This window comes from Myotis lucifugus, unplaced genomic scaffold, assembly GCF_000147115.1.
Source record: "Myotis lucifugus unplaced genomic scaffold, Myoluc2.0 scaffold_387, whole genome shotgun sequence".
NCBI classification, from domain to species: domain Eukaryota; kingdom Metazoa; phylum Chordata; class Mammalia; order Chiroptera; family Vespertilionidae; genus Myotis; species Myotis lucifugus.
This window is the reverse complement of record NW_005871435.1, coordinates 54,910-68,181: the sequence shown is the minus strand read 5'-3', so window position 1 is coordinate 68,181 and position 13,272 is coordinate 54,910. Positions and strand designations below refer to the sequence as shown.

Here is a 13,272-nt window from a genome sequence, read left to right as displayed (position 1 = left end):
AGAGCCTTCTGCTCAATTTCAGAGTCCACCATGCACCGAGTAGTATGCTAGGAACTTTGTACATGGTATCATATTTTCTTTTCTTTTGAAAAAAAAATATTTTTATTGACTTCAGAGAGGAAGGGAGAGGGAGAGAGAAATAGAAACATCAATGATGAGAGAGACTCAGTGATGGGCTGCCTCCTGCACGCTCCCTACTGGGGATCAAGCCTGCAACCCGGGGACGTGCCCTTGACCAGAATCGAACCCGGGACCCTTTAGTCCACAGGCCGATGCTCTATCCACTGAGCCAAACCGGCTAGGAACACAGTATCATTTTCTTATCACACAAACTCTGCCAGGTAGATGTCTTTGCCCTGCTTCACTGAGGAGGAACCAGAGCTTAGGTTTAGTGACTCGCCCAAGGTTGCAGAGACAGGAAGCCATGGCTGAAGGACTCATCCCCAACTCTGCCTCTGGCTCACGGCCCAGAGGCCACTCCGGGACCCTGATCTCTGTGCCCATAAGGAATCTGGTTGTAACTGCCCTGTTCCAGGTGGTGCTCTTCTGGACTATGATGCTGAGCGGCCCTTTACCCAGAGCCCTGCAGAACGCAGAGCACCCGACTCTGCAGGCCAGCGCCTGCGACGCCCTGTCGTCCATCCTGCCAGAAGCCTTCAGCAGCCTGCGGGTAACGTCAGGAGTGGGTTCCCAGCCTTCAGTGGCGCCATCACAGCTCCAGTTTGATTTTGATTCTTTCTCATTTTGAACCAGTTTTCCACATCATCTCTGAGGAAACGTGCTTATTCTACTTGAGTGTGGGGTGAGGGCAATGGGAAAACTTAAAACCTTAATGTCTCGGGAAAGTTTTTCCTCCCCATGCAGAGATTTCAGATCCAGAAGTTAGAAAGACCTGGGTTTAAATTCTAGCCTTTCCATTTTCTGGCTCTTTGATTATCTTAACTTCTCTAAAACTGCCTTTATCATCTCTACCTAAAATGGGAATTATGTGAGTAACAACAAGAAGTATGTGAAAATACTTAGCTGGTGCCCAATCCATATGGTATTCAAACCACTCCTTTCCTCTAGTTCTCAATGGCATTTGCATCTGTTTTCACTTATATAAATTAGCTTTTGAAAAAATATTTTTTTTTATTGATTTCAGAGAGGAAGGGAGAGGGAGAGAGAGAGAAACATCAATGATGAGAGAGAATCATTGGTCAGCTGCCTCCTGCATGCCCCTCATTGGGGATCGAGCCCACAACCCAAATATGTGCCCTTGACCAAAATCGAACTCAGGACCCTTAAGTCCACAGGCCAACGCTCTGTCCACTGAGCCAAACTGGCTAGGGCTAAATTAGCTTTATAAAGAAGGCAGCTTTAATGAAGTAGGAGAATAAAATGACCTAATTCACACAGCTGTACAGGTTAAATGAGCACAGATGCTGTGTGTGCCCTGCACCCAGTCGGTGCTCAGACATTAACTGGATCTGAAGCGAACCTTTGCTCTCTACCAAGGTAGCCTCAAGGTCTCAGTTGTGTTTAACTCCTGAATGCGAACTCAGACACAGACATGACATACCACAGTCACTTGTCAAAGACCCACTCATTGTATTTCATTCTCGCTTTCCTTTGCCAACCTTTCTCACTGCAGAGTGACTGGCAGATCCTGTGCATCACAGTGCTGCTTGGGCTGAACGACAGCAAGAACCGTTTAGTGAAAGCTGCAGCCTCACGGGCCCTCGGAGTCTACGTGCTTTTTCCCTGTCTCAGACAGGTCAGATGAGCCTGTGCAGCTCTTCAGCGCCTCTTTTATAGTCCATGTCAGTCCTTTTTTGTTGGTGGATGTAGAGCTCTTAAGTTGGACAGTAAAGGAGGTTAAACTGCTTTGTAATCTGGTTTCCTTACTTGCCACTAAAATCTGGGAATACCTATAGTTCATTTATTTTTAATTACTTAGCACACTGCCCAGGACCCTAGATGCCCAGTAAATGTCTAATGAATAATTGAAAAACATGAGATGGGGCATTACCATGTGGTAGTAATAATTTAGAAGGCTGATAGAGTTTTTACTAAGAAGGAGATAAATTTCTCTTACTTGTGACATCTCACTAAGTAAATAGGATGTGTTTTGGAAATGCATTCATTGGCAACATCATTTCTCAAGGTGGAGATCTATCCAAGTACAGAATTCATAGGTAACTCTCGCAGGCCAGGGAATAAGATATTTGTGCTTAGGCTTCTCAGGTGTGTGTGGCACATACCAAAATCATGGGAGACCTTCCCCTGGGATTTTAATGGGTGTCCACATTGTAATATATACAAAGAATAGTAAATGGATGAAGTAAATGAATTTTGATTTCCAAATAGAAATTTGTGGTAAAGGTTTATTACTTTATCTGAAAATAAACTGAGAATTTCCAAGGTAGCAGTGTGAACTTCTAAAGTAACTACATCATTTTGTTTTGTTTATCTTATAGGATGTCATATTTGTTGCAGACACAGCAAATGCAATATTGATGTCACTTCAAGACAAGTCTCTGAATGTCCGGGCCAAAGCAGCCTGGTCCCTGGGCAACCTGACAGACACTCTGATTGTCAACATGTAGGTGACTCAGCTCATTTCCCCTGTGTAACTTCTGAGGCTGAGGTCCCTACTATAAAGGAATTAACAACAATTTACCCATATTATGTAGTCAGTCTTCCTGGCTTGTTTGTTTTATATTCCTTGAAGTAATGAGATTAGTAAGCTTAATATCTATATATATAAAAGCCTAAGCAACCATGGACCATTGGACGTTTGACCAGTAGCTATGACACGCACTGACCACCAAGGGGCAGACGCTCAACGCACAGGCATGGAAACATGGAACAGACTGATGAGTCTCAGAGGGGAAGGGGGAGGGGGAAGAGTGGGAAAAGATTAACCAAAGATCTTATATGCATACTAGAGTCCCAGTGCATCAGTGGGGTCCCTTGGCCTGACCTGCAGGGATTGGGCCGAAACCCAAAGTCTGACATCCCCTGAGGGGTCCCAGATTGTGAAAGGGTGCAGGCCAGACCAAGGGACCCCACCGGTGCACAAATCCGTGCACCAGGCCTCTGATATATGTATAAAAATACTATATGCTGGTAAGAAATATATCCAACATTATAGAAAATGTGGAAACACAGAAGTGGAAATCCAAAACCTCTGTAATGGTTGCCCTACTTTTTAAAAATCACATTTGCATGTTTTTGTTTTTTTTAAAACATTTTATTGATCTTTTTACAGAGAGAGAGGGAGAAGAATAGAAAGTTAGAAACATCAATGAGAGGGAAACATCAATCAGCTGCCTCCTGCACACCCTCCTACTGGGGATGTGCCCGCAACCAATATACATGCCCTTGACCGGAATCAAACCTGGGACCCTTCAGTCCGCAGGCCGACGCTCTATCCACTGAGCCAAACTGGCTAGGGCCATATTTGCATGTTTTTAAGTAATATATTCACAGGTTAGAAAATATCAAACAGTACAAAGGGATAGTCAGTGTGAAGCCTTTCTCTTATCTTAATCTCCTAGTATCCTTCCCCAGAGGCAACTCGTTTCTCATACAATCATATACAAATTTAAAGTGTCCTGCTTTTTGTCGCTTAACTTTAACATATAACATATATAAGCATTCTCCTGATTTCTGCTGACTTTTTATAGATCATTACTTATTGCAGTCATCACCGTACAATGATTATTTAACCATTTCCCTATTATTGGACATTTACATTGTGTTAGGCTTTTGCATGAAATCTCCATTTAAGTTATTTCTATTGGTTACATTCCTAAATGTGGACCTTCTAGGTCAAAAGGTATAAACTATAAGTTCTCCATATAAGCAGGACAGATTTGTTAAGCTGTTTTCCTAAAGTTTTTATAGTTATACTAAGTGAATATATTTCAGTGTATCTACATTTTAATGGGTTTTACCTTTTAACATGTTTTGCCTGCTTTGGGGGGAACAGGGAAACACCAGACCCCAGTTTCCAGGAAGAGTTCTCTGGCCTCCTGCTCTTGAAGATGTTGCGATCAGCTATAGAAGCTTCCAAGGATAAAGACAAGGTAGACGCACAACAAAATCTAGTGTTTGTCAGGTAGATACTTAGTGTATTATAGCTTCATTCCACCAGGTAGATCCCTGTTCAAGGAGAGTTAGTGTGCGTTCAGGGTATAAAGTGGCCCATACTTGTACAGTTTGTTTCTTATCTCCTATCTCATAAAAAACATCAGTGGCAAACAAAAAACATCAGTGCCATTTGTAATGCTACTCCATGATATGTCCATGTTTTAATATAAGTCCAGTTTTTTCAAAAAATCTTTAAGTAGAATGGACAAGTCACAAAGGTGAGCAGCCTTGGTTTTTAATATCCGCTGTTACTCTAATAAGTTTAAAAAGCATAATCCTGGGCTTTAGGATCAGGCAGACATGGTTCAAATCCTGGCTTGCCCTTTAGTGGTGGGTGACCTTTGGTGCATTATTTAACTTCTGTGAAGGTCAGTTTCCTCATTTCTAACATGGAAGTTGTTACATATACCTCATTGGACTCTGCGATATCTAATCTTAAATACCTAACACAGTACCTGACCCATATCAAGTATTGGTTCTGAAAACCTGGGAAGCCCTACCTCAGACTAACTCAATCCAAATTTCTGATGTTAGGGTCTGGGAATTGGTTTTAAAAAAGAAAGCTCCCAGATGATTCTAGTATGCTACAAAGAAGAAACTATTTTTCTCTAGTAGAAAAGCATGGACTGGGATTATGAAACCCAGCGTCCCCCCCAGCTCTGCTGCAAACCGGCGGTGTCCTCTTGCCCCGGGGCTCCCTGCCATCTCTAACTCGAGGGAGATGGATATCTCTGAAGTCCAGTCTGACACTGAAATTTCAGGGTGAGGAACCTCTGAGAATCTCACCTTTCTGGAGGCTCAGAGTGTGAGCCAGGCCAGACCTTGCGGAATTTTGAGAACTCGCACCTTTACGGGCTGCATTTTTCATTAGCTCTCTGGTTTCAAGACATCTAGGGCCTCCTGTGTGTTTTAAAGCCGACATTATACTTTCTGCAATATCTCTTTGGCAAAACAGGCTTCTAATGCTTTTATGTTTATTCTAGGTTAAAAGTAATGCAGTCCGGGCCCTTGGAAATTTGCTTCATTTTCTACAACCATCTCATATAGAAAAACCCCAATTTGCTGAAATCATTGAGGAGTCTATCCAGGCCTTGATCTCTACTGTTCTGATTGAGGCTGCCATGAAAGTCCGATGGAATGCTTGTTATGCTATGGGAAATGTATTTAAAAATCCTGCTCTTCCATTAGGTAAGATAGTTCTCAGCTCACTGGCGGAGGGCCTCTTTGGCCAGCACACGCCATCTATATTGTTACTAAAGATGTTCATCACAATATTATTTATCACAGTATTAGAAAAAAATGGAAACATACTGAACACCCAAGTTTAGGGGAATTGTCTGAGATCAACCATGGTTTATATATTCATTGGGATATTTTGTTGCCATTTAAAATGATGTTTACAGCCTGGCTGGTGTGGCTCACTTGTTTCAACATCATTCTGTGCACTGAAAGGTTGCCTGTTCAATTCCTGGTTAGGGCACAAGCACAAGCTGCAGCCTTGATCCCCAGTAGGGGGTGTGCAGAAGGCAGCCCGTTAATGTTTCTCTCTCCCTTCCCTTCCCCTCTCTCTAAAAACCAATTTAAAAATATATATGTATAAATATATATATATTTTATTAATCCTCACCCAAGGATATTTTTTCCCCATTGATTTAGAGAGAATGGAAGGGAGGGAGAGAGACAGAAAGAGAAACATTGATGTGAGAGACATCAATTGGTTGCCTCCCGCATGCTCCCCGACCGGGGCCGGGGACCAAGCCTGCAACCCAGGTACATGCTCGTGACTGGAATTGAACTCACGACCCTTCAGTTCCCAGGCTAACACTCTAACCACTGAGAAAAAGCCAGCTAGGGCCAATTAAAAATCTTTTTATAAGTACCCAAAAAATGTGGCTGTAATTCTTTAAAAAAAACAAACCATAAACTGACAACTTGAGCACTAATGTATATGTTTCCTTCTGCATGCCCCTCTCCTTCTCCCCCTGTTGATTTCTAAATCTTCATTCTCTTTAATGACTGGATTCTTCTAGGAACAGCTCCGTGGACCTCCCAGGCCTACCATGCCCTGACATCGGTTGTGACATCATGCAAGAATTTCAAAGTGCGCATCAGGTCTGCCACCGCCCTTTCCGTCCCAGGCAAGAGAGAACACTATGGGTCTGTGGACCAGTATGCTCAGATCTGGAACGCATTGGTCACTGCCTTACAGAAGAGTGAAGACACCACAGACTTCTTGGAATTCAAGTACTGCGCCAGCTTACGGACCCAAATCTGTCAGGCGCTGCTTCACCTCTTGAGCTTGGCCAGTGCCTCAGACCTTCCTTGCATCAAAGAAACCCTTGAATTGAATGGGGACATGGTCCAGTCCTATTTCCTACAGTTTTTAAAATCAGGAGCAGAGGGAGATGACACTGGAGCACCCCACAGCCCACAGGAAAGAGACCAGATGGTCAGAACGGCCCTGGAGCACATCAGCAGTGTCCAGGCACTGGCTGGTGACACAGCCAAAAGGGCCATCGTGGCCTTTTTAGACAATATCCTGACTGTTTATTTTGACTCATCTGGATCATAAGTAGCACTCCTAGGATGAACGAATCGGTGAATATTCTACCATACTTTTCAGGGGTCAAGTGGTAACAGGAAGACCCGAGCTGGAGCATCAGATATTCAGGATTGAATCTTAGGGGTGAAAGTAATCCATCCACTGTTTATTTAGAATGACTTAGCAGCTGGTTAAATTTTTCTAGCCCTGGCCAAGTAGCTCAGTTGGTTAGAGCATCGTCCCCTTAAACCAGCGTTGCAGGTTCAATCCTTGATTAGGGCACATACAAGAAGCAACCAATGAATGCATAAATTGGAATAACAAATCGATGTTTCTCTGTCTCCATCCCTCCCTCCCTCCCTCCTTCTCTCCCTCTCCCTCATTTCCTTTCTCTATAAAATCAAATTTTAAAAAAAATTTAATGTTTTCTAACAGGGCTCAGCCACTTTAGAGGGTGCATTGGCCATGGTCCAGGATGTTGGAACCTCTGTCCCATGCATCCAGGAGCCAAGGAGTTGGGTTGTAGTGTGGGCTGGGCAGATTGTGGGGTTGTGAAGGGTGTTACATCTCAGAAGTTTAACAACAAAAGACAGCAAAAGGATTTAGAAATTTTGTCTGTGGGAATTGTCTTTTGTAATAAACCATTGAAAAATGGCGTGTCTATAATCTCCTGTTTTTATCAAGTTGCATTTATAGAAAGCTGCACTGAACTCCCCACGTGCCCACCCCAGAAACCCCCTCCATGCCTCCTGAAGGAAGAGGCTTGTTTTCTTGTCATTTTCATAAAAGTAAAAATGTGTCATGTACAGCTTAGTCCTGGTTCTTTGGGCTTTCACTGGTGGGATTCTTGATAAAATATTGTGAAATATTTTATCAAGAAATATTTGGATGGTTTCATTGGTAAGTCACTCTAATCCTCTGCTTATCTTGAATAAAATCTAGGGGTTTTTTTTTAAGCCTTTTGTTTCTGTGAAGATTTCCAAGTCTGTGAAAACATGTTAGTGTTCATATGCAGGGAAAGACCAAAGGTACGCACTTCTAGAAATTCCAGTAGAAATTCCCCGAGTCTGGGGTACCAGCTTCTGTCCTGATGGAATGCCGACTGTCTTCTCACTGCACATGGTGTGTGTGCACCAGAGACACCCTAGGCTTGTGCCTTAGTAAAGCTGCCATTGTGAAAGGAAGCCACGCAGAGAATAAAGAGATCTTATTTGATGAGAATCAGTAAAAAGTCTGGCTCTGATTCAGAATTCTAAATCAAGAATGCCAAATTCTAAACTTTTTATATTTGTAATCTCTTTTTAACCCTAACCTAAGGATATGTTTTTATTGACTTTTTCGAGAGAGAGGGGGAGAGAGAAACATTGACGTGAGAGAGAAATATTTATCAGTTGCCTCCTGTACTCGCCTCTAAGTGGTATCAAACCTGAAACCTAGGTATGGGCCCTGACTGGGAATCAAACCCGCAACCTTTTGGTGTATGGGATGACGTTCCAACCAGCTGAGCCACCCAGCTAGGGTTCTTTTGATATTTTATTGTTTTTTTAAATATATGTTTATTTCAGAGAGGAAGGAAGAGAGAGAGAGAGAAACATCAATGATGAGAGAGAATGATGGATGGGCTGCCTCCTGCATGCCCTCTACTGGGGATCAAGCCCACAACCCGGGCAGTGCCCTGACCAGGAATCGAACCGTGACTTCCTGGTTCATAGGTCAGTGCTCAACCACTGAGCCACACCAGCTGGGCAATTTCTAATCACTTTTAGAACTTGAGGAGGACACACGTTGTAACTCTTGTGGTATTATCCATAAAGCAGTTGTCCTACGGTTATTACAGGGTGGACAGAAACTTCCCATGGAACACCTGTGTAAGACTTCCTTGATTTTTATATTTGTACATGAATCCAGACCTGGAGCGGAACCTCGCCATCTTTCCAACATAAGAGCTAAGTGAGTTACAGTTATTCACCCAGAATTCGGTTCATCAATACAGTGTAGGGGTTAAGAGCCTAGGCTTACATCCTGGCTCTGCTGCTTCATGTGAACGTCACTTAACCTCTCTGTGCCTTAGTTTTCTCACCTGTAAAATGGGGATAATAGTACTTACCTTATAAGGATGTTATAACTATTAAATTTCATAGTACATAGAAAGTTCTTAGAACAGCTTCTGATACTCAGTAAATGTTAGATATTTACTTTCCTTGAATTTTCAGAACACTAGGCAGAAATACCGTTAACACACTTCCTTGATGACCAACAGCTGGATTCCCCCGACCACTTTTAGGTGAGATGTTAGCTCGGATGCCTCTGGAACCTGGCTGCAGCGGTGTGGAAAGGCACCTCCTCTCACCCTGCGGGAAACGGGCAAGAAAATGGACTAGAAATGGGGGAGGCCACACGCTCCACCGGGAGTAGTAACCACCTGCCTGGTTCTGCCTCAGGCCCCATCCCTGAGGGCCAGTCTCCAGAAAGCACGGGTGGAGTTCACACATGCTGTGGAATTCCATCCGTTGTTAAAGGACAGCTATTTGACCTCTTGTGGGTAAAGGCGGAGAAGTGCCTCGTGGAGTTTCGGGAGGTCACAGGGTGTGTGTAACGCATCTGCCTGGGAGCTGCACAGGGCAGGTGCTCAGGTCCTCCGTGGGCTGAAGTCTCCTTAGAGCAAGGTCAGTGGGGCGGGCTGTCGGGAAGGAGCACCCGTCTGCTCTAGTGCAGAAAGGCGTCCTCGGCTCCAGCACGCGAGGTCGTTATCTTGGGGTTCAGACGCCGGAGAGGGCCCTGCCGAGTTCGGCTCCGTCGGGGGCACTTAGCGAAAGGCAGCGCCCCTCCAGATCCCGCCGCCTGCGTCTGGGGTCCAGCCGGGAAGCGCGGGGGCGCCCCCTAGCGGCCGCCGGGGGCCTCGCTCCGTCCCAGGCTCCGCGGCGCCGCTCAAGTGACCGCGCTCCGGGCCTGCAGCCGCTGTCACTCTACGAGAGGAAGGAACAAGATGGCGGCTGCGGGTCCCGTAGTTCGGCGGGCGTTCTCCCTCCACCGACCCGCCCTCCCGCCCGGCCCCGGGGGCCTTTTCACCCGCCCCAGCGCCCCCACCGCCACCTCGCCGCCCTCCGCTTCCCCTTCTCCCCGCCTCGGCTCCGACATGAGGGGCCGGCGGGGCAGGCCGCACCGGCAGCCCGCGGTCCCGCCACGTTCAGACGCGACCCAGCGGCAGGTTCCGCTCGCGGCACCGCGGCGGCCGCCGGGGCAGGTGGGCGGCGGTCCGGGCTGCGGCGACGCCCCCCACGGCCTTAAGGGGACTGGGGGTTTAGGCAGGTCCCCCCCGCCCCTCCCCCTCGCCCGCGGTTTAAAGTTGCGCTGAGGACGCCTCAGTGGGTCGGGGAGCCTGTGGGTCCCGGGTTGGTCTTCATCCCTGAGCGCCGCCGGGCTCGTTGCAGTGAATGGCCGATGAAAGGGCAAAGCAGGAACCAAACCAAACCAACGTGGTGATGCACCCGCTTCGAAGTCAGTGTGGCAAAATCCAAAATAAAAGTAAGACGTCGCGGGCTCAGGCGGCTGTTGGTCCCTTTGCTTCGCCGGAGAAGCGCGGTGTCCCCGCTGCAGGGTCGGAGGTGCGGTGATCCTGCAGCCGCACTTGCTGAAGACGGGCTTCTGCACCGACTTCCAAGCACACGGCCAAGTATTGGGGGCCTTCCTAGAAATGACCTCTTTTTATCCAATTTCAAGGGATAAAAGCCCTTCCTGGGTCTGTAATAAGTTTCTCCCTGGTGACTCCCTCCAGTTTACTCACAGTCTCTCCAGGCTGGTGCGGAGATGCATTTAAAAAAAAAAAACCCACACAATTACTGCTTTATGTTAAATATGGTAGTTGCATGTTCCTGAATTATGGAAAAAGCATAACTTGTAGCAATACAAGATTTTTTCTTTATGTTTTTTTAAATATATATATTTTTATTGATTTCGGGGAGCGAGTGAGAGAGAAACATAAATGATGAAAGAGAATCATTGATCCTATTGGGGATGAAGCCAGCAACCAGGGCATGTGGCCTGACCTGGAATCCAAGGGTGACCTCTGGTTCATGCGTCCGTGGTTCATGGGTCCACGTTCAACTACTGGGCCACACCCGCTGGGCTCTTTAAATGCTTGTTAACCTGCATTACCTAGGAATCCCGTTTTAAGAGTACTTGTATTTGAGGAAATAGGATCTATAAAAACGAAGGTGTGTCATTTGATTTTTCCAAAAGAGACGAGGGTAGCCCTGGCCCTATACTTATTAGAGAAGTATCAGTATTAAGCCAAGTGTAACCCCACTTAGACGATCCTAACAGCATATGAAAAAAGTCACTTCTTATTCCCAGAATGAAAGACCCGTAGAGACTGATTTACACTATCCCAGGGCATTTTGGCAGGGCAGTTCAGCTAACATTAACTTCTCTTTGAAGGCCTAGCAAATAACATTTAGGATTGATAGCTGTGTATATGCTGAGTTAAATTAAGATTTGTGGTTGGGTTTCCTTTTATGTTTTATTTATTTACTAGAGGCCCGATGCACGAACTCTGCGCAAGGGGCTCGGCCCTCGCAACCGCGGCTTTGTTTGGAAGGTCGTGCAGAAGGACGTCTGGAAGGTCATCTGGCTGTCCGGTTAATTAGCATATTATGCTTTTATTATTATAGATTGTAATACATTTTTTTTATTGATTTCAGAGAGAGAGAGAAACACCAACAATGAGAGTGAATCATTGGTCACCTTCCTCCTGCATGCCTCCTACTGGGGATTGAGCCCACAACCCGGGCATGTGCCCTGACTGGGAATCGAATCATGACCTCCTGGTTCATAGGTTGACGCTCAACCACTGAGCTGCTCCACGGTTTAAAAAAAAGCCACCTTGCATATTTATGTACTTACATGACATTTTGTTTTTCTTAACACTCAGTCGACCTTGTATATACTTGTCCTATCTTTATATGAAATTACAGATTATATGTGCTTATATTAATCTTATATAACCTGCATCTCCTAGCAAAGTGTCTTGCATGTAGCAGTAGCAGATGCTCACCAAAGATTGGTGGGATAAATGATTGTTAGTAGGTGAGAACTTGTAATAGATGAAGGTTTGATCATCTTCAGTGAGTGTTATAACTCTAAATATTTTGGATTTGGGAAACTAAAAATTTTTCTAATTACATTTTTTTTTATTAGTTAAGGTATTACAAATGTGTCCTCATCCCCCCCATTAACCCCCAACTAATTACATTTTGATAGGCAGTTTGACCAGTGAATGTTTTTAGTAGCAGAGTTAGTGTGTTTTGAGCTGCTATTTCATATTGCTTGCCATGCATTTTCCTTTCTTTATTGGATGTGGTGTTAACTTGTTGGATGCTTTACTTTTCAAACACTTTATTTCTCAAGATTATGGTAAAAGCGCACATCATAGTGACCGGTTGTTCAGTTGTTCCGCCGTTCGGTCTATTTGCATATTAGGGTTTTAATATATAGATAGAATAAACTTGCTTAATTAGATCTGCTTTCTGATTTAGCTAAACTTTTTCCAGCCCAGTGAAGCACCCCAACTTCTCTTTCAGGTAACTGTCAGCAACACAGCAGTAAATATCAACACAAAGCAGATTATTATTGTAGATCATGCAGGGAGGACAAAGGGTAAAATATTTCACTGCAGCAGTGTTTGACTATATTCTGTGCAGTGAGAAAACCTGAAGTCATTTTCAAGGTCCACCATTTCTTACTTCTTTTCAGTTGGGTCAAGTTTCTAAACTTTCTAAATCTCTGTTTTCCTAATGAAAAGAAAATAGGATTCTACTGAGTCTCCTATCTACCTACTCCAGGACTTCTGTGAGGATCAAATGAGATGAGGCACATGAAAACGCTTCACAAACATTTGGTTAAAATGTAAAATGTTTGCACCTGGCTATAAAGCAAGTCATGTTCCTGAGCTGAAGAAACTCCAAGGAGGCTAGTCCAGGGGTGGGCAAACTTTTTGACTCGAGGGCCACAATGGGTTCTTAAACTGGACCGGAAGGCCGAAACAAAAGCATGGGTGGAGTGTTTGTGTGAACTAATATAAATTCAAAATAAACATCATTACATAAAAGGGTGCGGTCTTTTTTTTTTTTTAGTTTTATTCATTTCAAACGGCTGGGCTAGTCACTAGGAAGAGGAAGCCAGCAATTGCTACGTGAAATCATTACCTGGCGCCCACAGCAACCGTTTTCTGGCTGGGCTGGGCTGTGGGCCACATTTTGCGCCAGAGGGTCTTGGCACATTGGCTGTGATTTGGTGGGGTATTGCTCTGGGGTGGTGGCGGGGCCTGTGTCCCACTTCGGGAAAGTTGAGTGTTGGTTTGTGGGTGTCAGATCTGCAGTGCCGTTTCTTTTTAAATGGCCAGTGCGCGTCATGGCAGCTCCTGCGTTGAGCGTCTTCCCCCTGGTGGTCAGTGTGCGTCATAGCTACTGGCCAGACGGTCGGATGGACACAGGCTTTTATGTATATAGATGCTGGCTTTAACACCCTAAGTGTCGTCGTCTTCTTCTTCTTCTTCTTCTTCTTCTTCTTCTTCTTCTTCTTCTTCTTCTTCTTCT

General features: G+C 45.0%; 1 protein-coding gene across 1 annotated transcript in view; it reads left to right on the top strand.

The window, feature by feature from the left end:
- The window catches only part of HEATR6 (HEAT repeat containing 6), a 28,171-nt gene extending 20,686 nt beyond the window's left edge, over positions 1-7,485 (top strand). The window contains exons 15-20 of the mRNA XM_006101906.3: positions 536-670; positions 1,634-1,756; positions 2,460-2,584; positions 3,977-4,073; positions 5,121-5,325; positions 6,168-7,485. Coding sequence (XP_006101968.2) covers positions 536-670; positions 1,634-1,756; positions 2,460-2,584; positions 3,977-4,073; positions 5,121-5,325; positions 6,168-6,709 — 1,227 coding nt within the window. The 3' untranslated portion in view covers positions 6,710-7,485. The remainder of the gene's footprint in view (positions 1-535; positions 671-1,633; positions 1,757-2,459; positions 2,585-3,976; positions 4,074-5,120; positions 5,326-6,167) is intronic.
- The last annotated feature ends 5,787 nt before the right edge of the window (positions 7,486-13,272 follow it).